Genomic DNA, 26,221 nt, shown 5'->3' with positions numbered 1-26,221 from the left:
AGTGCTTCACTCTTATTCGGAGCGCAGTGGGGTAGGAGCAGCTTCATCGCACTGCGGAGCTTTTAGTGATTCGGGATCAATTATTATTCTGGGATATTTCGATGAGATGTTATTGGAAATCGTCAACGCACTTACTCCCACTTTATCAGATCGTGGTTCGATTACTGAACAAATTTGCACAGCCGATCGCGGGTAATTTTACAACTTGGAAACGAGATAATTAAAGGCTCTTATTCTCTTGAACTCTGGAATCATTACCATGATAACCGCGTCCATTGAGGTCGAGCAATTGTGACCTTAATTATTCCCGACTTGAGGTTCGTATTTTTCTTCAATTTTGTTTCTTTACCTCTCCTGGTATGACGTACATGAGACTTGTTTCCACGGAAGAATAGACCACAAGCTGCTGACAACACTTCACACTTGTGTAACCAGTCTTGTTAATACCAATTGATAACCAGTTGATGGACATCGCCGCGTCTCACCACTAAGCCTCTTATATCTGCATTGTTACTCTTCGCTTAGGGTTCTGACCCCTTCAGGCTTAATGTTCCGTTTAGAATCGTCGCCTGGCAGTTATAATGGAATGAGTTGATTATATTTTGAATGGAGGGTAGCACTGGATAACCAACATCCAGACGTATTAATCTTTATTAAGCTGATTGGAAACGCGTGAACATTTGGAATCCGTGAGGCTGGTTGAAGCCGACACCCGACCAAAATGGGGGTGACGGTGAGTAAGAACGAGGGGACGAACACAAGGACTAGTAAACCCCTGCAGGATTTCAAGAAGGTGTCAACAAGGGTAGGAAAGATCGGAGTCCTAGCCCGACAGGCCCGGCTCAAGAGCGAATCGAAAAACGGGGACGCGGTACCGACATATTCCTCAACTTCTCATGGACACAGGGAAGATTTAACTCTTCAGCCTAAGAATGACCATACCTCATATCGGAGACCTTCCGTTGCTCAGTTCTACGACGGGGACGATACAGGACATACTCTAGTATACAAGGACACTGCCGACGCTTGGGCGGCGCTCAGGGCAGGTACGGTCGTGGACAGTGTGGAGGAAATTCCCGAAACTGAAATAAGTGTGGTGGAAAGTACACTTGGAGGGTACAAGACGGTGGAGAAAACGCGGGGAGCAACGGGGACGCATCATGTCATGAGCGATGGCGAGTTCGACAGCGGGACCGACTCCACCTATTTGGGGAGTATCAGAGACCAGCCTTTATCGTCGAGCAAGGATGATGATTTCATCATTCCTTTCTCGGACGGCGTCGAACCCGACGGATGGAAAGAGAAGGTAAACAATTCACTTATACAGAATATAGCTAACATAACATTGATACCCGCTACACATGTTGCGTCATTTTGCCTGACGGAACACTGCGTCACTCTTTGCTGACGCAACGTGTGTGGGTGGTACACGGTGAAGAATGCCTATACGCTGCGTGTACATATTGGCGTACAGGCTTATATAGTCTCCTCTTGTATGCTTGATATTAGCGAAGGTCATGACGCAATCGAAATGAAGCCTAGTGTACAAGAAGCAAATAGGCCAGTTCACATAATGAATACAATTTTATGAATTTCTCTATCAAAGTGGTTACGTAATCGACATTGCCCGATGTAGCATTAGAAGCACCCGTAAACCTTACCTTTGAAAGAAAAGATAATGATCATTTAAAAGGGATTGTGTCATAACTTAATAATAATAATAATAATAAAAACGTTACTTATAAAGCGCTTACCACCGAAGTCTCTAAGCGCTATACACACAAAATAGACTGATATACAATTACATCTTATACAAAACTAAAAATGCAAATAAACCTACAAATAACAATACATATGGAATACACATCAAAGTGAACAGAGATAATTAATCATCGAACGCAATTTTGAATAAATGTGTCTTGAGACTAGTTTTGAATAGGTTAACGGTTTGACAGTTTTTTACATTTAAAGGTAATTTGTTCCAAAGTTCAGCAGAAGCTTTGCGAAAGGAGCGATTACCATAAGAGAGAGTTGACACAGAAGTAGATACGAGGTTTAACTGTGAAGATGACCGTAAATTGCGTGAGGGTTTGTATTCCTCGATTATTTCTTGCAGATAACTTGCTTAAAACATATGGATCATTTTAAAAATGTAATTCCTAATTTATTAATATTTTGTATATATCCTTATGGCAATAGTCGGAATGCAAATTTCATGCATGTTGCTAGGTCAGATAAACATTTCCTGTCTCACCTAACACATAAGTAATTTCCGTTAAATGTCTGTTGAAATACTGTTCTTCGTAATGAATTATTATATCAGTCACTCGACGAAGAGTTATTGATAACATTACGAGAATGGCACATATTTCGCTCTATTCTCCCGCAAGATTTTGGGTTACATACTATTTTTCAAAGTTTAATGTACACGTTATCTAAAACGTGCGAACATTTTTAAAGCATTTTTCAAAGAAAACCTGCAAAACATATCGCTTAACATGACGATACATAACATAAACTTCGCAAGGTGAACTTTATTCAACTGATGTTCTATTTGTTGGTATGTCTATAAGATTACAATTGCCAGCATACTACCATAACCCTACCATAACCCTAACATAATTTTCTCGGTATTTGTTATTAAAATCATGATGATATTTATTTTGCCGATCATACCTGCAGGGTATATAACTTGCTCAGTAAACCCCCTTCTCCCATACTGATCGTATTACTATCATCATCACCACCACGATCATCTATTTTTTCATCACCATCATCATTGTCATCATCATCATCATCACTACCATCACCATCCTTACCACCACCGCCATCATCGTCATTTATGTGGTTCCAATAATTATCATATATAAAATTGATAATCCCTTTTTACCAAATTAAGAGAATTTGAACATGTCGAAAGTCTTCAAAAGAGAAAGAGAGAGAGAGAGAGAGGGGAAATTGGGGGAGGAGAAGGAGCGATTGGGATAAGGAGGAGGGAGATAGAGAACGGGTGAGAGGTAGACGATGGAGAGAGATAAGAGAAAGAGAGAGAGAGAAAGGGAGAGAGAGAAAGAGAGAGGGAGAGAGAGAGAGAGAGTGCATGTGGACGCTATTATATCGAACCATAATATTATCACGATTAAATATCCAACTCTATAAATGTGTATGTCATCTTTTGTGAGACATCTAAATTTCCATGAAGAATAATTATTCCTATAATTTCAGTCGCAGCATCGTACATCTAACACGTCTAGGTCAACATTCGCATATAATTATAGCTACACGCAATGACTTTCCACTACAGAGATAATACGGATGTACATTATGTATAGCAACTCTACTTTCGAAAAATCATCATAATGCAATTTCAGTAGCCTTGTGCGGCGCAAATTGAAAGGTGCAGACTTTATACATGCATTACGTAATCCTTACATAATTTCTATCCGACTTTCATTACGGTGTCGACACTGATTTTTTGGAAAATAGTTGCTCTCGTGTTGTACAAGCAACTGTCCATTGCTTAGCCGAGACTCAATGTTGATAATAGGGACTTTTAGATTTGCACAACGACAACGTAATACACTGCCTTGAATGGACGTCACACGTATCAGTCCACGCAAATCTAAAAGTCCCTATTGCCTCCCTGTCTATATAGCTGAATGTAATAGGAACTCTAAGCTTTATAATGACTTCATTGTATATGTTATTATATGAAAATAAGAGAAAGAGATTGACGAAAGTTTGAAATAAATCGGACCAATAATAAGAAAGTTATGTAATTTTGTTTAAAATATGAAATCCCTACATCTGCGCGAATCACAAATTAGCAAGTTGGACAACTCTCTTGGTTTGTCCCTATAAAGGCACTACTCAAATTTGTATTTATTTTTTCTTTATAGGTCCTTCTAAAAATAAAACCTCCTGCATGAGTCATATATTTTTAGGATTTGATTTAATTGATTTATTTAATCTCCGAAATCACATTAAAAAACACGATATACAGTGTATATACAGAACATTTACAACATATTATAAAGAGACTTTTGAAACAAACATAATAAATGATATACTACGTAATAGAGAAAAGAAGACAATAATTAAGTCGGAAGGACACCCAGTTCAGTCAAGCCATAGAGACAAGACTGTACTTCCATGATGTCCAAGATGATTGTTATAATATTAAATATATATTGACATCTTAGTAATTATGTGTTTAAGGGCAAATGGGAAAGTTGCCCAGCGCTACGTCACAGTGACATTACCGATTCAACCAATTTGAAGTGCCCATAGTGACTACAACTTACAAAACTCCAAAATTCATAACTTCCTTATTCTTTGTCAGATTTCGTTTAAACTTTTACCAGTCTGCTTCTCTGATTTTTCAGCTTACTTTTAGAAGAATTTGCTCTCAAGTTTGGAATTTTCTTTATTAAATAAAAGCCTCTTTAAATTATGCTCCAATCGTCGAGCTCTAAGTAACGTCAAGTATCGCCTGACTGGAATGCTCCCCATGGAGTGGAGATTGTGCACACATGTCCAATAACCTGGGTAATAGTATATCTGTGAAGCGCTATGGAGACACCGTAGATGTATTAAGCGCTATATAAAAGCGGAATCTTATTATTATTATTATTATTATTATTATTAAGTGGTAGGATATCTAGTCAAACTAATAACATCAAACGTCAAACGTGGCCACCGAATACTGATATGAAAATTATTTCCCCTCATCATCCAAATTTACTCGTGTCGATATTGTCGTGTTTCATCACCACACTTCTAAATTGCCTCGAGTTTGTATGGTTATTAGTACATTGTAATATCATTTGCATTATGCATGATACCACATCAATGAATACAAGTTATACAACCAAAATTATATCGTGAGCTGGAGGGAACCAGGCACTTACGCAGCTCACCTGTACAATAAATTTCTCATCGTTTACAGAATAGATGAGAAAAAGTACATCATCTCGCAATAATTTGGCTGGAGATTCGGGCAAACCAAGGTAATGGCACGATACATGTACATTCCATTCACTTCGGCCTCAACAGCGTCAACGGGGGATCTATCCGTTTATTATGCATGATCCAATTATGAAATGGAAATATCGCTAAACTCGCTTTCCTGGGGTGGTATCATAGTTATTTAGTTATTTTCCGCAATAGTTTTGTATTTTTGCTCCTTCCCCTGATGCCGCACACGGCATTGATATTTCTTCCCCTACATTTTGGCGTTTCTAAATAGCTCAAACATTTTCCTTTGGAAATCATATCATCATTGGTTATATGTGGGTTTTTTTACTGTATTTTTCATTAAGAAATAAATGAGGGATGTGAAGGTAAACGAGCAGGGGCGGGGGGATGGTTGCCCCGTGAATTGCTAAACATACAAAAAAAATGACAACTTTGGGGGACTTTTCTGAAAGATTTTAGACCTGTGCTCCCTGATTCCTTAAAAATGATACTCTGGTCCTCTCTCACACTGTCGTATTTCAAAAAGAATTCTCGAAAGTTCCCTGCAATTTTCTTACTTTGCTTAAGCTAACTGTTTAGGAACAACAGTACAATGTGACTTTAAAAGTGCAGGTGGAATGTGAAGATATCTGGCTTCTCGCTGCCTTTATATAGTATGAGGTGGCGATCGCCCGAAAATACACATTTTGACAATTCCGAGGGGGGGGGGGTGGGGTGCAGCTCCTAAACCCTCCCCGCCTTTTACGCCGATGAAGGCAGGTAAACCCTGTTTGACATATTTCAAATTGGAACTTCAAATCAGTTAGAAGTGTCATTATGGCGAAACAGTATTATGATCAACGTGACTGTTGTAGTATTTCGCCTATAAACTCGTTTTTATTAAATGTTTTCACATCTTCCATGGATTATGTATTTTCATTTGAAAATTATTGGAAATAAAAACGTTATGCATAATAATGATAATTAATAATTACAATGAATGATGGACATTATTTAATTGGTTTGTTTAATATATATATATATATATATATATATATATATTCATATATCGTGAACATACAATCATAACGAAACTTTAACCAATAATTGATGAGAAGAAATGTAATGTTTTAGATAAGGTTGATCTATTTCACCTATTTATTTTCCTTTAAATATTTGTTTATTGTTGGCTTGCAACCGGGTCATAGAGGGGAAAAAGGTCTCTATTTTAAGCGCAAACGACAATAGCGTCACCATGCAAGAAAGCCAGATGCGATCGATTTCAGCCGACACCTCGACAAAATAGGGACTTTTAGATTTGCGTGGACTGATACGTTTGACGTCCATTCAAGGCAGTGCATTAAAAGGACGTCGATCGTAGCAATCCACGTTGTCGTTGTGCAAATCTAAAAGTCCCTATTGATGCTACTCGTGCTGCGAGGAGAACAATACATTCGAAGTAAATCAACATCTATATTTAGAATGATGCGCGGCACATTCTTGTAAATACAATGTATAGCCACTTAGAACCAGTCAAGATGAGATCAAAGGAGAATGTAAACACGAATCCATGAGTGAATAACATTCTAGCCGGGCTGAAGAGGTTTATGGAACCGACGACAAATTGAACAATACATGAGTAATGAAAAGTAACCATGCTTGTTTGCCAATTTGTCGATATAAACATTCAACACGTAACGATTTTGTAACATTCTTTTAACACCTACATTCGATGTGCACCGCAGGTTGGGGTGGGGGGGTGGGGGTAGGACCATTCATTGAAGTGGCACTGGTCTCCTGGGGGGGGGGGGTACCAGCATGGGTTATATTATGGATTCAATTAAAATTTTATCGATTACAATCCAAACAATTTTTTGTAACAACGTAGAACAAAAGTCAAAAGTATACTTTAGTGTAAGATAGATAATTGAGTGCAAATGTCAAAATTACCATAACCAGGAATGGTAAAAATTAACTATTACATGTAACTATAAATTAATTATGGATGACATGCGAGAGAAAGGGTCATAGAGAGAGAGAGAGAGAGAGAGAGAGAGAGAGAGAGAGAGAGAGAGATTTACCCTCTTTACCATCTTCCTTCCTTACTTTCTCTCTCTCTCTTGTCTTTGTCGTTATTTATATATTTAATGCCAATTGGGGGCAAGAGCCCCCAGTGCCACCCTCATCTATGCCACTGATGTAGGTGGAAGATACATGTATGTTGTAATAAAAAATATTTAAAAAACACACCTGATATGACATTTTCAATTTTATAATGTAACCAACTTTAATGCATAAGTCTTTGTGAAGTGCCTCTTTGCAAACTATTTCATTCACCTGTTGCGGATAATTGTATTTCAATCAACATAATGTGAATTGCATACATTCCGTGTTGTAAGGTAGGATTGACCATGATTTTTTCCCACCTAGCAACAATTAATTTAATGAAATTGAATAACAGTGACTCATCACCATTTAATTGGGTACCGTTTCATGAAACCGTCAAACGTTCAAGTGTTAGTACATCTGTGCAACGTGCAATAGAATTAATTTAATTTTGCACCCCTGAAGCACTTAAAAACTTAAAATTGGACAGACAAGCTTGTTGCATGAACATTGAAAAAAGGGAGAGCTAAGGGAAGGGCACATTAATTTCCCATCGTCCATAATTATTTCATTTTTTCATCCGTACCGATATCTAACCGAACCAACATTCTCACATCATGAATTAAAGTATTTATTTGACAAATATAGGCTTTATTTTGTTTAATGCATTGTTAAAATTACTATTATTGGTAGTATTGTTACCAGCAGCAGCAGTAGAAGTAATAGTAGTAGTAGAAGTAGTAGTAGTAGTTGTAGTAGTAGTAGTAGTAGTAGGAGTAGTAGCAGTAGAAGAAGTAGTAGTAATAGAAGTAGTAGTAGTAGTAGTAGTAGTAGTAGTAGTAGTAGTAGTAGTAGTAGTAGTAGTAGTAATAGTAGTAGTAGGAGTAGTAGCAGTAGAAGAAGTAGTAGTAATAGTAGTAGTAGTAATAGTAGTAGTAGTAGTAGTAGTAGTAGCAGTAGTAGTGGTAGTAGTCTTCATCGTAGTCGTCGTCATAGTAGTAGTAGTCATGCATCACCAATTTGTATTTTCATTTGGAGTGAAAATATAGGAACAAGAACTATAATATAGGAGAACCATGCGTGATAGCCCTTATAACACTTTTTTTTTTCATTTTCCGACCGTCGTTACTATTTATTTTCAACGAAAACTTGTATGCACCGCAAACTCAATGGCGTGAATTTGTCATGGGGATGATGGGGGGGCATTCAGTACCCACTTCAATCGAATGACCAACAAAATGTTGGGTTTAAAGGTAAAGAGCAGTAAAGGTAAAATTGCGGTTCAAGGGTTTTGGGTGCAAAATATCCATTCAATATTGTTTGAATATTGTCTTCAGAGGTTTAGATGGCAAAACTTCAACCTAAATTCTCAAAAAAAGCAGAAATAAATGTATATGCCCAAATGCTCAATGTTGAAATGGCCGAATGAACGGTTCAGTTAGGATAAAAATATGATTGAGAAAGAAGGAATAAATGAATGAATGAAAGAATGAATCAATCAATCATTCAATCAATCAATCAATCAATCAATCGATCAATACACGAATAATATCCTTAGAAAAGTTAGAAAGATAAAAGAATTGATATGAAAGAAAAGTGAAGGCTGATGAGAACGTCAAACCATAATGGTTCGACACTTCCACCTTTATTTTGTCGCCTTTACTCTCAGGCATTTCATCATTAGCAACACCAGTGCTACACAATTGGAACACAAGTCTGTTTGAATTACATAATATAAGTAAATAACATTTTCCATTCAGGACACCTCGTTAGAACGCTCACAAAGGCCTCCAGACCCCGCAGGCAGATTAACGGCCACAAACAACCGGATAAACAAATACAGAAATCCAGTCAAGGAAACCGTACAAATAGTGTCCAATGTACTCTCGTGGAGGGTGCGCCCCCAAACTACTAGTGCTTCCCAAAAAACATAAACCTTGTCTCAGGGCAACAACGACTAGACTTGTTATTCTTTTACTGTTTTATTTGTTTTATTTACCTTGCTTTTATCTATTTATTAATTTGTTAGTTTATTCATTAAATTATCTATCCATTCTTGTTTTATTCTTGCTATTATTGTTTTCATTATCACCATCATTGTTATTGTTATTACCATCCTTATTCATTGGTATCATTATCATTACCATTATTATTCATATTAGTATCATTAACATTTATTAATATCATTATTGTTATCATTATCATTAGTACTTTTATCAATATTATTATCATTAGTATTATTACTATTAGGCCTTTTAATACTATTAGGTCTATTATTATTATTATCATTATCATTATCAATGGTAGTGATATTAGTATATTGCTGAGAGTTAGAGAGAAAAGCCGGTACCGGAACCCGACCAGAAAATTTGCAATATTTCTTTCCGTTACCGAGAACCGGACGGAACCTGAAAAAGCGGGAAGTTTAACCTACAAGGTACGATGTCACTTTGAGCGTCGTTAAGATCTCATTTCAGCTGTCCCATTAGAAGCGGAAATATAAGCTTTTAAAAACAAAAATCCATCGTCCGTTTCACTTGCGTTCATAATTATTCAAGATGGCCGATTCGCTTACCGGTACGTTTCTCAAATCTTTAGGATGATCCAACCCAGTGGCGTACGCAGGATTTTTTCAAGGGGGGGGGGGGGGGGTTAAAATCGGGCCCAAATGTTTTTATTTTTATTTTTTATTTTTTAATTTAAAAAACAGAAGAAAAAAAAAATCTCAAAAGGGGCGGGGTTTTCCCCAAAAAACATACACAAAACATACACATAAAAAAAAAACTCAAGTAAAAAACGTACGCACCTGATCCAACCGTCCAACCTACGAGCGATCATCGTTAGAAAAAGAATGTACTCGTTATGTTAACTTACTAGTAATAGTATTTTTTTCCTCGTACGCCTGTATTAAATTTATTCATGCATTTGTGCAACCACCTGTTTAGTAACACATCATAACTATTTTGCATAAAATGTCGCCATACAAAATAAATCTATACAATTTCATTTGACTGGAATTGATGCAACAAAATTCCACTTCTGTATTCTAATTAAAAAAAATAATGAATGTGGTCATTAGATTTTAACTATTCCCAGCTGTCGATAGAAATACAAAGCTTTAGAAATATCATAAAATGTTATTAATGTATTTCAAGAAACGGTTCCTTTTCAATGGAAATACAAATCTTTGAAAAGATTATAAGATGTCAATAATTGTTGCGAGAACATTTTTCCTATGTAAAATATTCTTGAAAGGCTGCAAATGGGTAATCATTTTTGACTCGGCTAACGATCGTGCGCTAACCATTTGAATATACAGAGTGAGTCAAAAATAGTTTACACCTAGACAATTGCTAATTATTTTAAAAATCATTTATGAACAGTAAATTATTATACATCTTATGAAAGAGGGTTTTTAATCCCAAATCATTTGGTACCATTTTGTGTGGTATGTGTTCACGCTTGGATGAACACGAGGCATTGTTTGCGAGAGTGCAAAAATCAACTCGCGCCAAAGTTGCTTATGTGATGTTTGAATAAAACAATTTGGATTTGGGTATTAATTCGGTCTTTGCAGATCCAAATAACAACCCTAACAAAATTAATCATGCCACACATATCAAATATCAACGAACATTTGTGCACGTGTGTGTGGGTAGTGTGTTTTTGCCCTTTGCAAAAAGCATATGCAATGCATTTCATTTGATACATTTAATTCATTCTCTCACTCCACTAATCCCAACATAATACATACTGTACGCATCACTTTGGCGCAATTCGATTTTTGCACTCTCGCAAACAATGCCTGGTGTTCATCCAAGCGTGAACACATACAACACAAAAATGATACCAAATGATTTGAGATGAAACACTCTTTCATAAGATGTATAATAATTTACTGTTCATAGATGAATTTTAAAATAATTAGCAATTTTCTAGGTGTAAACTTTTTTTTGACTCATACGGTAGTGACACGAACGGGCTTGGAGGCATGCACTCGTTAATTAATTGCGTACGTTAATTAAACTCTGTAACCTTCGTATTCGCTCCACAATACAGTCAGTCTCTTTCAAACATGTCATCTAATAACGCAGCACTGTAGTGAACAGGACACAGCATGCCTACATGAATAATGTTACATACAACAGCCAATCACCCGGCATTGATCATCATGTTGACAGGACAGTCATGTGCATGATGTTATTGACAGGATAATTAAAACCGGGTGCGAAAATGAAATGGAAGGCTCGTTCCTGATGTTGTAATAGGGACTTTTAGATTCGCACGAAGACAATAGGTCTATGCTACGATCGACGTCCTTTTAAAGCACTGCCTTGAATGGAAGTACCACGTATCAGTCCACGCAAATCTAAAAGTCCCTATTGTCAAACTGAGTGTGCGTCAAATGATGTTTGTAAATTGGACCATTTGACTACTGTATGCAAATACTATGCATCTTTTTGTTTATTATTAAAAGCATGCCCTTGGCTACCCGAACGGTTGTCAGAGGCTTGCCAACATAGCAGGTGAATACGTCATTTTCGTTCACTCCGACTCTCTGATGTAACCAGCTTTAATGCATACGTCTTTGTAAAGTGCCTCGTTACAAATTATTACATTCACCTATTGCGAATAATTGTATTTCAATTATCAGAAAGTGAATTGCATACATTACGTGTTGTTAGGCAGGACAAGCCAACCTACCTAGCAACAATTAGTCTATTAAATTGAATAACAGTGACTCATCGCCATTCAATAATTGGGTATAGCTTTATGAAACCGTCATAAGTACAAGTTCTCCAACATTCGTGCAACATGCAATAAAATTAAAGCGCGTTTTAATGGGATGTCAGCGACCTTACACTTTTGGCGGATTTGTGAAACGAAGCCCATGGGTTCTTGGAATTAACATATAGATTTGAAAACATTAAACAGGTCAATTGACCATTTTCGTAATGAAATAAAATCTAATGCGTACGCCTTTGTGAAGTGCTTGATACAACTATTTCATTAACCTGCAATGTACAATTGTATTTCAGAAGTCAGAAAGCAAAATGCATAATTATATTAGGTGTTGTTAGGTAGGGCAAGGCATACTGTTTGTCCTTCCTAGCAACAATTAATGTATGCAATTCACATTTTGACGAATGAAATACAATTATATGTAACAGGTGAATTAAATAATTGTAACGAGGCACTTCAAAAAGACGTATGCATTACATTTGATTGCATGACGACAATGGTCTATATGTTGACCAGTTCAAAAAATGTCTTCCAATTTATGACAGCTTATACAATACATGGGAAATAAATGCTTATAATATAGTGACGAATTATTGCATTCAACTAAGGCTAGGAGATTTAGATGATAACGATTCACGCGTTCATATGACGCCATATTTATGTTAAAAGGACATTGAAAAGGTGCACGCTCTTCCGACGGAGTCATTAATTTCACATTTGCTGAAATGGATAAGTTTTGAGGCATGATTTTAAGTGTTCTAGGCTGTCAATCCCGCGAAGAAAGGAAGGGGTTGTGCTCCACAAAGAGGAGTAATGGATGAAAAGTCGATAGTTCAAGTGCAGATTGCATAAATTGGTTGTTGCTAGGTTGGACAAACCTCGAGATAGATTTTGGTTGATGTTTTCAGTGGCGATTGTAATAGAAGCATGCATGAAATTGTTAAATATATTTGTTTTATACCCCCCCCCCTCGGCGCGGGGGCGGGGGGGGGGGGGGGGTAGGCTACATTTTGTTTTACCTGCATGCTCTCATGGGCCAGCTGTTCAATTTACTCTTTTCCTGAGGTTTTGCTCTGGATTTGTTTGTCGTTGTACCTTTGATGGTTTCACTGCGCAGACTTGTGGAAGAATTTCCTAAATCTTAATAAACAGATTAATTTTGTTATAGGGCAATTCCAAGCTATTTTGTTCCACATGTATTAAACCGATCACTTCCAATATATCATTACATCCGATGGCTGTATCGAGCTGATAGTCCTACTAGAGCCTGAATCAGACAAAACATCAAATGAACTTACATTTTGAGAAATGTCAATTCGTGTTGATAATTCCAATCAGTAATACTTGATAACGTATGGGACATACTCAGGATTTGCCCTATTAGAATAGTGGACCGATCACAAGCTAATATATACAATATTCCGTAATCATTTCCAACATACACTGTCACACTCTAAAACTCATCAGTTTCAAACCTTTGGCTACATCGAGGCTAATTGGAATTCGACAAGTTGTCAGACTTTCATTGCACATGAGCAGTTGACAAAGACACACCAAAAAAAAAAAAACATGTCGCGAAGAAGCAATTAGATGCATCTAATCGCCACATCCACAGTCTCCTCTCCGTCCGAGACACAATACAATACACGCTTGGAATTTTCGCGTCTCGTTGCCTGGCAACGGGATACAACAAACTCCGAATGGGGCCAGCGATGGATTAGCATAAAATGATGGCGCGTGTTGCGATGTTGTCTGTTCTGAGTTTGAACCGTAGAGCAAAGGTCGGCGATCCTATCAAAATCAATATTGTGAAATGAAGAAATTTGATATTTTTGAGAAGAGTAGTTTTTAGGCAGTAGGCTAGGAAATGATGCTATTAGGATGCAGGTTATGGGCGAATCGGGTGTTTTTATGTGACTACATCTTGTGTTCATGGTTTAGAAAGCTTTACATGGTCCTGTTTGTATCGGTAATATCAAAGTCGTCTATTGCATCAACAACAACAAAAAAACAACAACATACAAACAAACAAACAAACTAAAATCCAAACCAGGCGAAAACAAAACAGAAAAACATACAGATAGACATGTAGTGATATGTTACATGTAGGTATTATTGTAACAATTGTCTTGAGGATAAATGTTTTCTTTCGCATGTACATTTTCCAATGATGACGTCTAAAAAAGGGAGACGCAAGGAAACATCCATTTTATTACTTGAAGATATATTGGAGAAAAAAATATACTATAATAAAAGAAAACGAACGAACGACATCGGATTGAATTTCCATGTGCTTGAAAATGAATTTGATACATTTTGTCTGATATAATATATTGACATATTGACAAATTAAGTTGACATGCTAAATGCAATAGGAAAGCTACAGCCTAAGTCTGAATCGTGATTTACATGTAGCTTTCCGCCGTAACTAGGGAAATTAAAAGAGGAAAGGGAGAGAGGGAGGGAGAGAGAGAGAGAGAGAGAGAGAGAGAGAGAGAGAGAGATATGGATTAACTTGTATAGAAGGAGAAAGATAGGAGGAGAAAAGGCACTGGTTTACAAAATACAAAACTAATAACATCTGTTGATATAATAAAATACAGGTTCAAGACGATATTAGTTGGTGTCATAGTTTTAGTGCTTTTTAAATAATTATGTGTTCTCTTGGTATATTCATGGATATAATACAGTGCACACGTATTCAGCATATAGAAGTACTAGCTCTGAAAGTGATGAATCGTGGAGATGGGTTGTCATTGGATTCGTGTAATCCCAGGCAAGTGATGGAGAGTGCTTAATTAAGTGATGACAATTAAGATGGACAATGGAGAGACGGAGGAAGAGAGAGAGAGAGAGAGATGGAGGGAGAAAGAGGGAGATAGAGAGTGAGGAGAGAGTAAGAGAGAGAAGGAGGAGGGGTGGTTGGGAGATGGGGAGAGATAAAATGGATAGGGGGGAGAGAGAGAGAGAGAGGGCGATTAATTGTTGGAGAGGAAATATTGAGAAAAGTGGGGTAGAGGTGAAATGGAGAGGAGAGATAGGTAAAGAAAAGAGAGTGAATAGGAGGGAAAGCAGAGATAGAGAGAGATAGAGAGAGAGAGAGAAAGAGAAAAAAGTAAATGTAAAGAGAGAGATGAAGATGAAAATAGTCGATAGGGATAACAGAGATAGATAACAAGAGAGCAAGAAAGAGAGAGAGACAAGAGGAAAAAAAGGAAGAGAGTAAAAAAAGAGAAGAGAGGAGAGAGATAGAGAGAGAGAGAGAGAGAGAGAGAGAGAGAGAGGGAGAGCAAGAGGAAAGAAGAGATGAGATGGGAGAGTCAGAGAGCGCAAGAGGAAAGAAGAGATGAGAGAGAGAGAAAGCTCGCCGCGATATGATATTTTTTTTGCAATTGTATTATTTTGTCGCTAAACGTTTAACGATCTGTCGATTGATTGGGAGCACGTGTATTGTGAGATGTCAACCAAGCAGGAGCCAAACGCCGCTATTTCATTAGGGTAATGGATGTCGTCACTGTGTGTTTACCAAAATAGAGAATAGTTCTGCTACCCGGCAACGATGCGGAGCGTTTAATGAAGATATGATCACTGGTCGATTATGATTAATAGCTGTTCGAGGCACGCAGTGTAGGGAGTAGAATGTGGAGGATTCCTCTCAGAAAATATATGAAATTATTAAAAACAAAAGCTAACGGTTGACACTTGGCAAATGGCAATACACATGGCTGAACTCGGAGCTTGGGAAATTCAGTACGTTTGACTAAATATTGACAGTAAAACCCCTCATGATTTAAAGGCATGGCCGACTATTTGTATTTACTGTACTTTCATCGAGGTCAAAGAAAGTACACGATTGGTTAGATTCGTGAATATAATCTTTTTTTAAATAATATGTAGGCCTACATATTTCAAACGTAGGCCTACATTTAAAAAGAGATAGGCCTATGCTATTTGTTTCACCTGAATTTTATCTCAAAACCTTTTACAATATAATAACACTTACTACGTTCTAGCATTTCCTAAAGAGAAACATTTTGTCTAGAGAAATTTTCCGAAGTAACATCATCTTTGATATTTTCGCATTGCTTTAGTGTTGTCATGGTAACTGTTGTCTGGCAAGCGTTAGTGAACCTTGATCTGCCAAAGATAGCCGCGTTATATATGTCGAGTTGTTTAAGCACTTGACTTGAAAATTCAAAGGTCGTGGTTCGAACCCATTGCAGGCACGGCACTAATGTCCTTTGGCAAGGTATTTATCTACATTTGCCACTCAATACCCAGGAGACAAGTTGGGGCCCATTAGGATGACGAAATCATCTGTGTTAGTAATTGCTTATGTCCTCACGGTGACCATATGGTAGGAATACTCCCCAGGGAATGGATATGGTGCACATTGTGCGTGAATGAATCCGATGCTCGGGGTAATTAATATCAGTCTGTAAAGCGCTTAGAGACGGTAATCCGTAATAAGCGCTGTGTAAATCCAGATTATTATTACTATTATATATTATTATATAATAATAGTTGACGAATACCCCGTTTAAGGCGTTTATATCTGCGTTTAGCTCGTGTGTTGGTAGATGTAAACGCTGGCGGGGTAAAAACCAGACCCCCCCCCCTCCTCTCCAATTCTGTAGCGCGCATCCTTGCTCTATTGATGTAGACGTTGAAGTCGATTTACTAAAGGTAGAATTGACATTCAATAACGCCTTTTAGTGTTTTGAATAGCATAAAGATGTCATATACTTTAGTAAGACCTATACGTGATTTCTGTTATTCGACTGTTGCAAAGGAAAGGAGGTACATTAATGCGCGTTTCACAGATGGCGACGTGTTACCATGACAACGTACCTCGCATTCACCCATGACATGCGTTCTTACATAAATGGGGGCCCAGCGCGTCTTTCCGTGTTTTTATTGCACGGCAAAAGGAATGTCAGCTCGCGTTTACATCAGGCTGTTGTCTGTTGTGACACCGAGTGATACCAAGTGTATAGAGATATAAACGGGTTATAATATTATACAGATTATTTCCCTGTGTAATGTCCTTGCAAAGCACTATCACCTCCATGCAGTGGCGTACGCAAGATTTTTCCAAGGGGGGGGGGGGGGAGGTTGGGGTAAGAGGACACTTTCTTTCTTTTTTTTTGGTCCCAAAAAATCGCAACGGCTCAGCTGGGGGGGGGGGGGTCTCGAATTTTAAAAATTGACATTTTCCTCCGTAGGGGGGGGGGGGGTAAGGTCACTTTTTAAGGTCAACCATTGGCATTTTTTTCTTCTTAATTAAAAAAAAAAAAATCCGCAAAAGGGGGGGGGGGTTTGCTCAAAAATACACACATAACAAAAACCAAAGGGGAGGGGGTTACCCCCCCCCCCCCTGCATACGCGCCTCCCTCCATGGTAAAAACCTCCTCGGAGATACTATCTGCGCATGGGCAGGCGAAGGTCATTTGTTCAAAACTGTGAAACCCTTCGAGACGACTGCTGGATATGTTTTCATGAAAGTTATGTTATCAATATTCATTTATGCACACGCTGTACATTCTATAATACACAGGGGAAATTTTCATTTTCAAAAGGGCAAACAAAAGGTATTCATGAAGCACCTCCATCACTTTATGGAATATGGCAGTGATTACTCTAAAATGCACAAAGTGGGACGACTCCGTGTGTAATTGTGTGGATGTTTGAGGGCCGTTTGTACAATTAAGTGCTATCTTCGGAGTGGCTTTTTTGTATCTATCTATCATATGAATATGGGAGAAATTAAAATCAAGCATTGGATATACACTGAGCACAATACATAGTGGCATATGGTCTCCTATTACATACCTTCATCAATTCATATCTTTTGATTGTATTCACACACGTGTATTCTACTTCCATGCCATTGTTATTCATTCAATGGAGTAATTGTTTATTTATGATATTAATAACGTATAATTTATAAATGGTCTGCGAGTAAGATGACTTATTCTTTCAAGAGATGTGACTTGATCCCTCATACATTTACCCAAAGTACTCTGCGAAAATAAAAACAGAGAGAGAGAAAGTCTGTGTTCTTTTCAAACATGAAACTGTCAACCTTTTCTTATTTCTCTCTAGCATTTTTTTCAGTACTTCAAGTCCGATTTATGCACGATTAATTAATGCCATTTTTACTCGACCATCTTTGAAAGGTATCTTCGAGCTGACCCTCATGTTCGGTTGCCAAGATCTTTCCTATGATAAAAAAAAACAATCAATGTTTTTAACGCTAGCAATAAACGATTCTTAACCATCTGAAAATAATACATCCCACACTGCACTTCAAACATCAATAGTATTGATCTACAATACTTTGTCAACTCAAGGCGTATATTTTTTTGAAGGATAACAATGTTTCACACTGAGGATACACTTCAGAATATCCATCGTGAATAACATATCGAGTAGAGCTGTTTACGAGTTGATGTCAAGTTTATAAAATCAATAAAACAGCAGTGTTCACATAACCCGTATTCGAGTCCGGGTGTGTTTTAGGACAGAGTATTTTGTTAGGGTGGAGCTAGGGGAAGGGGGGGGGGGGGTGAGGGGGTACAATATAGGTGGCTGATTATAAACGGTCCTTTCAGCCACCTACTGTTAAAGCCCCTCTAAAGTGTTGGGAGCCCCAAATTCGCCAACAATTATTTGATGGCATAATTCCACTTAAATCGTATCATAATCTGAAAGAGAATGTCATTCAAATATTTAAGACACACTTCTTCAAAGATTCCCACCTCTCCCCCCCCCCCAAAAAAAAAAATGTATTTGAAGACAATATTGATAAAAGAATACATAATTTGGGTTTTCTGTTGTACGCAGAAAACCTAACATTTTGAATTTTGTCATCACCATTCGACTTCCAACACATTTGTTTTGAAAATTCTTCCAGAAATGTGTCTTAAAAGACATCCTCTTTTACATTATGATACAATTCATGTTAAATTTTGCCATCAAATTTGAGGAAAAGGTTGTTGGCAAGCACTGCCCCTTTCCCTCTGTATCTCTAGCAGCTATCCATAATTATTGTGTAATAGTACTCTCAATGCACCTGGATGTGTTAAGCTTCGTTTCTATTTTCATTCTTAAATTTCAAGCGAGTGCTTCTCGTTGTATATTCTTAATCATGACTGCCTAACTGAGCAATTTAGTGAAGGGCACTTTAACATTTAGCGCAGGATTTCTGTACATTCAACCAGGTGTACTTTATTTCATTATTTTCATTGTTTATGAGGAGGAAAATTTCTTGTACTGAATCATGACTGCCTGTGCGCTTAATTGAAAACATACTGTAACTAAATCTTGACGTGAGAGGAGATGGAATGAAATTTATAATTTGTTCCTTCTATTTCGAGTATGCAGTCTTTCACAGCCCTGCATCAAGAATATTAAACAAAGAACTACATGTTCGTTATTACTCTACATCCGATGTATTGTATTTCAATGTTATCCTACTGTCTGAACAATTGTCTCATTTATCATAATATAAAATGCAACAACAACAACAACAAAAGAAGAAGAGAAAGAATGGAAAAAGGCACTATAGGGAAACCCATATATCAAGATAAACAAGTGGATTTTCTCTTGTTAAAAAGAAAACATGCAATTTATCATGGCATCATTCCCCCTTATTTCCTCACTTAAAACATGATTGATTATTGTAACAGAAAAAAAAAAGTTTAATGAAATTATTGGGGCACATGCCCTTTGGTCCCTAGATCAGTCACTAATGATCCTATTTTTGTCCTTTTCTTTTCTTTTCTGCATTAGATTGAATCGGAGCAGAAATGCACCCTCTGCGAGACCAACACAGGGCACGAGCTATTCCCGTGCCGGATATGCACACTCGTCTTCCACGAACCCTGCATGAAAAGAAAGGGCCAACTCCACGACAACGAGTCCATCAAGGCGCTACGTCAGGCAAACACCAATATCGGCTGGTCGTGCAGCGAATGCGTGAGTGTTTAATTGAAGACAGAGGCAGTGCTGGTGGGTGGTGGGGGATCAGGGAGTGGGGGCAGGTATAATATGGGGGCAGAGTTGACGCCCTTATTTGAATTTTCTGTTGGCAAATCTGCCGCTACGCCAAGCCATCACTAACATTGACCAGTCATACAACGAATGCGATGAGTGTTAAATTGCAGAAAGAGGCGGCACTGGTGGTGGTAGGGGAGGGGGTTCAGGTGTAACGCCCTTATTCCATTTTGTTGTCAAGGAAAATTTGCTGCAACGCCAGGCCTACACCAACATCGGTCTGTCATGAGGGTATAATAATTATCCGAATAAGGGGGGGGGGGGACAGGTGTTACGCCCTCATTCAAAGTCTTCTGTCGGAAATTTGCCGCTATATACACCGAACCAACATCAACTTTTGATCAGCTGGTCTTCTAACGACTACGTGCCTTTGGGTGTTTATATTAATATACATGTAAATAGTGGTGTCGCTGAAGGTGGGGAGGGGGTGTCGGGAGGGGTGTCGGACGGGTTTTTACCCCCCCCCCATCCCCAATTTTTTTGTCGTAATAAAACTTGCCGTTTGTACAGCAATTTAGGGAAAATCACATAAATTGACGATCTTTGCCTATAGGAAATGTTTGCACAACTGTCAGCAAATATTAAAATCTGACAACCATTTTTGAAAACTTGTCGGCAAATTTGAAAATCTGAGATTCCTCTATTCAGTCTTTCTTTGAATACCGGAAAAAAATATTGACTGACTTGTGGCCATAACCCCCTGTCCAATTCAAACTGGTCAAGTGACACTCATGTTTGCGAAAACGTTGTAACTTGAGTTAAAGTAACGACCTGTTAATATTGACACTAGCTGTTGTTAAGGTTTGTTTGTTTGAAGGGTTGTATCTAAACTAAATTGGTGATGACTTCGAAGCAGGGAGAGAAGACTGAAAAATCGATGGGAAAACGTAGAAATGGGAAAAATTGAGGATAGGGAGAAGTAGCATGAGGAGGAGGACAAAATCTCCCTGAGTTTAGAGGAAAGTAGATCGAGAATGAAGAGAAGGACAGAAAGAGGATATTAATAAGAGCAAAAATTAACAAGTACTAAAGAGCCTGTAAGATATAGATATACCAAGATAAATCCAGAGATTATCTAATGCAAGACCGTTATCGATGAAACAAGTCGGCTTCGGGTGATGGTACTAATTCAAATTAAACTCTAGAACAGCAAGATATATCCTCCCTTTCCAGTTGATTTGTATTGGTTTATTAAACCACTAGACCAATTCAAGAATGATTTGATTCTCTATATCCCCTATTTTATTTAAAAAATCGCAGGTTTTGTATGGTAGAACAGTACAGCGTTGTAAAACTGGGACCCCAAATCCCACCATTTTGTATTTGTGACTTTTTTTTTGGGGGGGGGGAGGGGGTCTATATTTTGCCCTTGTGTTCACACTGTTCTAAAATGGAAAATAAATGAATTGAATTGAATTGTTGCTTATCGTGGTATAATAAAAAATATCCGCGAAATATACCCCTTCTCTAAGATTTCAGAATGGTTCTGTCACTACCATGGACTTTGATGTCGACTGACTTGCGAAATATTTTCTTTGTTTTCAGGAGAATCTGGGGCAACTCCTTAGTGATGATGAGATGTTTGAACTGATGGAGATTTTCGAGAGATGCGACGTCGATTCAGGTAAGGAATATTGGTAATTTAGAAAAATAGGGGAAGGAGGGGTGCCAGCGCCAGCCCCTCCCCTTTGAGGCCTCTCAATAAAATTAAATTGTCCGTAGTCGGAAAAGAGCTTGACACTGATGATGATGCACACTGGCAATTTATAGCACTGGTTGTACAGCGTTACACTTAATGATATAAAATGAAGAGAAGCTTTACTGTGAATTGCCCTTGTAGGTTAATTTACTCCGCACCCCTCCCCCAAAAAATGCAATCAAATTCAACCGTAACTGAATGATCTCCAATCAACCTTCATGAATAGAATAAGGCTGACTAGAAACGATCTCGATTCCCTCCTCTCATCACAATCCATAACAGATGCAACGATCTCGCTTGAGGAGTTCATCGAGTACCGGCAACTGGTGATCAAAGAACACGAGAACCGTCCTCTCACCGAGGACGAGATCGAGGACGAAACTCGCAACTTCAAGTCGATGGACACCGATCGCACAGGGAACCTATCATGGTGGGAGTTTCTTAACCACGAAGCTATCAGAAGACTAGCAACTAGGTCAAAGGTGAGACATAATAATAATAATAATAATAATAATAATAGGCATTTCTCACTATGAATATGACGGACAAAGAAAGAGGACAAAATATACAGTTCCTCATTCTTCCTCAGGTGTCACATGCATATTCACCTGTTCTACAAATTTTTAGCATAATAGCAGTGAAGGAATGTTCCTTTGTCTACCACAGCAATTGTTGAGGGTAGAATGAGGAACTGTATATTTTTCCTCTTTCTTTGTCCGTCATGTTCATAGTGTCAATAGCGCCGTCTATCTAGAGATTCTATTCCGAGGCGCATTTATTATTACCCCGGCTTTAGCCTAGCTGCCATCACAGCGCTCCAGCATTTCAAGGAATTAATTCCTGCCAGGTACCCATTTACATCACTTGGGTTGAGTGTGGCAAATGCAGATCAATGTCTTGCCAAAGGACATTAGTGCCGCGGCGGGACGCGAACCACGGATCTTGAGATCGACAGTCCGGCGACGTATCCACTCGACCATGACACCTCTATTCTGGTCCGGCATTCAATTTAGTTATTTCACACTCCGGCGGTATCCCCCTTCCCTTTAAAAAAAATCAACTGAGTAGAACAGTGAATACTTAAGTTGGCTAATTAGTTTATCTTAATTCCGAACTTAAATAAAACATTAATATTTCTGACTAATAGCTAAGTCGTACCGCTTAACCGAGTACATACCGAGTCTATACCGAGTCCATACCGAATTTTGCCGACAATTCAGCAACAATTTTTCATCAAACTAAAGAACACGAAAATGAAATTTAAAAAAACACTAAGCAACAAGACAACAACAAAAAATCAGATTTGTTTACGGAGTTGTAAGATTTTCAAATTTGCCGTCAGAGGAACCAAACAATTTTCCTAAAGGTTGTCAATTTCCAAGATTCGACGTTGAGCCCGACGTCGAGCCACGAACGTTTCTATATGTACTAAATCAGGATATATATATATATCTATGACTGATCCCTTCATTTAAACAAAAATAGATGGCAAATTAATTATTCTAATTACTTATTCAACAGTGGCGTATCTTTAAAAAAGGGGGAAATAAATAGGGGGCAAAATACAAATAGAAAAATGGGCGGCTTTGATTTGCTCCCGCCCGCCCGGTGATCGATGAATAAGCTTCCCCCAGAAATTTGAAATATCTAACCATTTTTCTGTATTTACTGAGGAAAAGTTGTTAATTTGTTCATGAATCTGCAATGTAGCAATGCTGGATACGCCACTCCTGGAATGGGCTGTTTCATATTATTGATTTTTTGTCTTTTACTCGAGTTGATTAATTGGAACAAGACTCCCTTTGTCTACGTAATACATGACCTCGTACGTGAGACTAATTTTTAATGCGCATGGGTATCTTTTGAGTTGTGCATTGTATACTAGAGAACACTTTGGAATTATTGATTATTATTGACTCAAGTTCTGATGGAGGGTATTGTATAATGAAAGTAGAAGGAAGGGAAAGCAAATACTAGGGTATGCATGTTGTGGTCATGGACCTACTAATCAGTGAGGCCATGTTGTGGTCGATGCATCGTTGGGGAGATGTTTTCGGAGTGTAGTTTGTAAAAAGCTTTATAAATTCCATATATTATTAGTTGTTGTATTCATGAATCAGCTATCTTTGTAACATCATCTGAGGGGCCTTAACTTAAAAAGCTGTGCTTCAACCAAGGTCTCCTTGTCTTTCTTTATTCTTCATTGTAATGTTATGATTATACTCTATTATATTTTGTTACACGCGATTTCTTCGAGACAAATAAACTTGATACTTGATACGACGATGTTGGAGAGATAGAGAGAGAGAGAGAGGAGGGGGAGGGGGTTACTGAGTGTCTGCACATTAATTAATTTCTACTCACATACGAAATGCTTTCTGCGTAATTATATTCAAACTAATAAACTGTTGCCCATGAAGTTGGATTCTTTTCTTACCTCTGTAACGATTGTGACATTATGATTTATTCTTGATAGATAAAGTTGATGTTTTCTCAGAACTTTTTTGATCAATCTTTGTTGATACATCTTTATTGCAAAATTAACGTTGTATTATTCATTCTCATCGTATACTGTTTCTTACTCGACTCCTTGAATTGTATCCTACATGTATATTATGTTTATTATTGAAATCATTAGTGTAATTATATCGTCAGCTTCATTTTCTTTTGTTTACTTTATGATCTACTTTTCTTATGTTACAAGACTGCAATGAAAAAAAATCAGCCTTGGGCTTATTGTTTTTATCCTGCCAAAGATACATTTTATAGGTGATCCAATATTTTATTCTTGCAACGTCTGTTCCGGGCGTCATTTCATTATTTTCTCAAAATAAGATATATGGTTTAAATTGGCAGAGACTCTAACTCTCCAGCTTTTAGGGCGATTTCCAAAAATCCTAATAGATGAATAATTGATTAAATAAATGATCAAGTAAATAAAATTTATATGTTTTTTCAGAGAAAGTTGGTTCAAGTGCTGAAACCGAAGGAGATCCAGGCACTGAGGTCGAACTTCGTCGTCTTCGATACGGACGGTGACGGATGCGTGACGGAGTACGAGGCAAGACGAGCCTTCAAAAGCTGGTTCTCAAAGTTCATCGAAGACCCTTACGAGATGTCACCAAGTGCACAGTAAGAATTTTTGATATAAAGAAAACAATTAGTGGATAGTGAGACAATGACGTCACAGACACATGAGTGAATTGCCAATTTGTCTTGTGATTTTAAAAGTTTTTCATGTCATTAAAAATTCAAAACTTTCTTGTTAGTTATCCGATTTTGTTCAAACTTTTTTTGATTGGTTTGTCTGATTTTTCAGCTTCTATTGAAAGTAAGTTATTTTTGGAGTGGACTTGCCCTTTAAGATATTAAAAGTTACCAAAAATTGTAAATTTAAGAACTTCTTATGAGAAAGCAAATTATTTATTTGCGTACGGAATTTCCCGACAAGAAGACTATTCTGACCCGGTGGAGAACTAAGTTTGGGGAGGGGTGCAATCGGAAGGCAAATTCCAAAACTTGTTATGGTTATGAATATGAATAGCCTGGGTGAAGAGTGGCAAATGTCGATTAATATCGTACCAAAATATAATGTGTACATGACAGAGATTCGAACCCTCAACCCTTAGATCGCGGGTCAGGTTAATGAATCTTCGCTGAGCAACCGACACATGTAAACTTGTCATTCCCAAATCTAGACTCTCAGCAGCTGAAAAATGTTTTGCAGTAGCTGCATCAAAGACTTAAAACAGCATCCCTATAAGAGAAATTACCTGTCTTGCCACCTTCAAAAGATCCCTCGAAACTTACTATTTTTTCCCATTGATCTATGTGATCTACTTCCTGTGAGAGTGTACATTTTTGTCCTCTTTTCTTATATTTGTATTTGTAAGCGCTTTGGTACTTTATTGTTTTTAGCGCTCCTTAATATACGATATTATTATTATGAACCACTATACCACGACACCTCTACGATCTATAAGCGTTTCTATATTCTGTTTTATATATTCTAAACGTTATTTGGACTTTCATTGCAGACGTCGTCTCGGTAGCCAGACATCGTTAAGAATGACATCAGAGCTAGCTACACATGTTGATACAAACACTGGACTACTGATGGGGGCGGATAGTGATCGATCAGGGTAAGATATTAAGATTTACAATCCAAGGAGATATTTAGCCTTGCACTAATATCTCCTCGTGAAACTAGCTTGCGAATGTCTTTAATTTGAATAAACATGCCTAGTTCTCAGATAATAGGGAGAGAGGGAAGTGTGTGTGTGTGTGTGTGTGTGTGTGAGAGAGAGAGAGACAGAAAGAGGGAGAGAGAGAAAGAGAAACCAGGAAGAAGAGACAGGAAGAGAGAGAGAGAGAGAAAGAAAGAGAGAGAGAGAGAGAGAGAGAGAGAGAGAGGGGGGGGGGGGGGGAGGGGTTGAGGGAAAAGCAGGGGAGGGAGGAAGTAAGTTACAATGTGTACATTACGAAAATAGAAAAAATTGGCTGTACGTCTAATAGAAATGAAGCAGAAAATCAGCTTTATATGGACAGGGGTTTTAAATGGAATTACCAAAAAAAGTTTTATACAAAAAGCTTTTTATTTCGTTTCATTAATTTAATTCCCTTGGCTTTGAGAGTCATTAGTGTCGATATATTGGTATT

At 37.8% G+C, this 26,221-nt stretch overlaps 1 protein-coding gene across 1 annotated transcript; it reads left to right on the top strand.

The window, feature by feature from the left end:
• Window positions 1-25,731, top strand: LOC100892446 (PHD finger protein 24). Its single transcript, XM_030996158.1, has 6 exons — window positions 1-1,306; window positions 19,600-19,785; window positions 21,409-21,487; window positions 21,845-22,044; window positions 24,522-24,694; window positions 25,600-25,731. The coding sequence occupies exons 1-6, from the start codon at window positions 722-724 to the stop codon at window positions 25,706-25,708; spliced, it is 1,332 nt and encodes a 443-aa protein (XP_030852018.1). The 5' UTR covers window positions 1-721; the 3' UTR covers window positions 25,709-25,731.
• Window positions 25,732-26,221: the final 490 nt, after the last annotated feature.

Source organism: Strongylocentrotus purpuratus, unplaced genomic scaffold (assembly GCF_000002235.5).
Source record: "Strongylocentrotus purpuratus isolate Spur 01 unplaced genomic scaffold, Spur_5.0 spur5_scaffold_3, whole genome shotgun sequence".
In the NCBI taxonomy this organism is placed as follows: domain Eukaryota; kingdom Metazoa; phylum Echinodermata; class Echinoidea; order Camarodonta; family Strongylocentrotidae; genus Strongylocentrotus; species Strongylocentrotus purpuratus.
The sequence above is the reverse complement of the archived record's forward strand: the minus strand, read 5'-3'. Positions and strand labels throughout refer to the sequence as shown.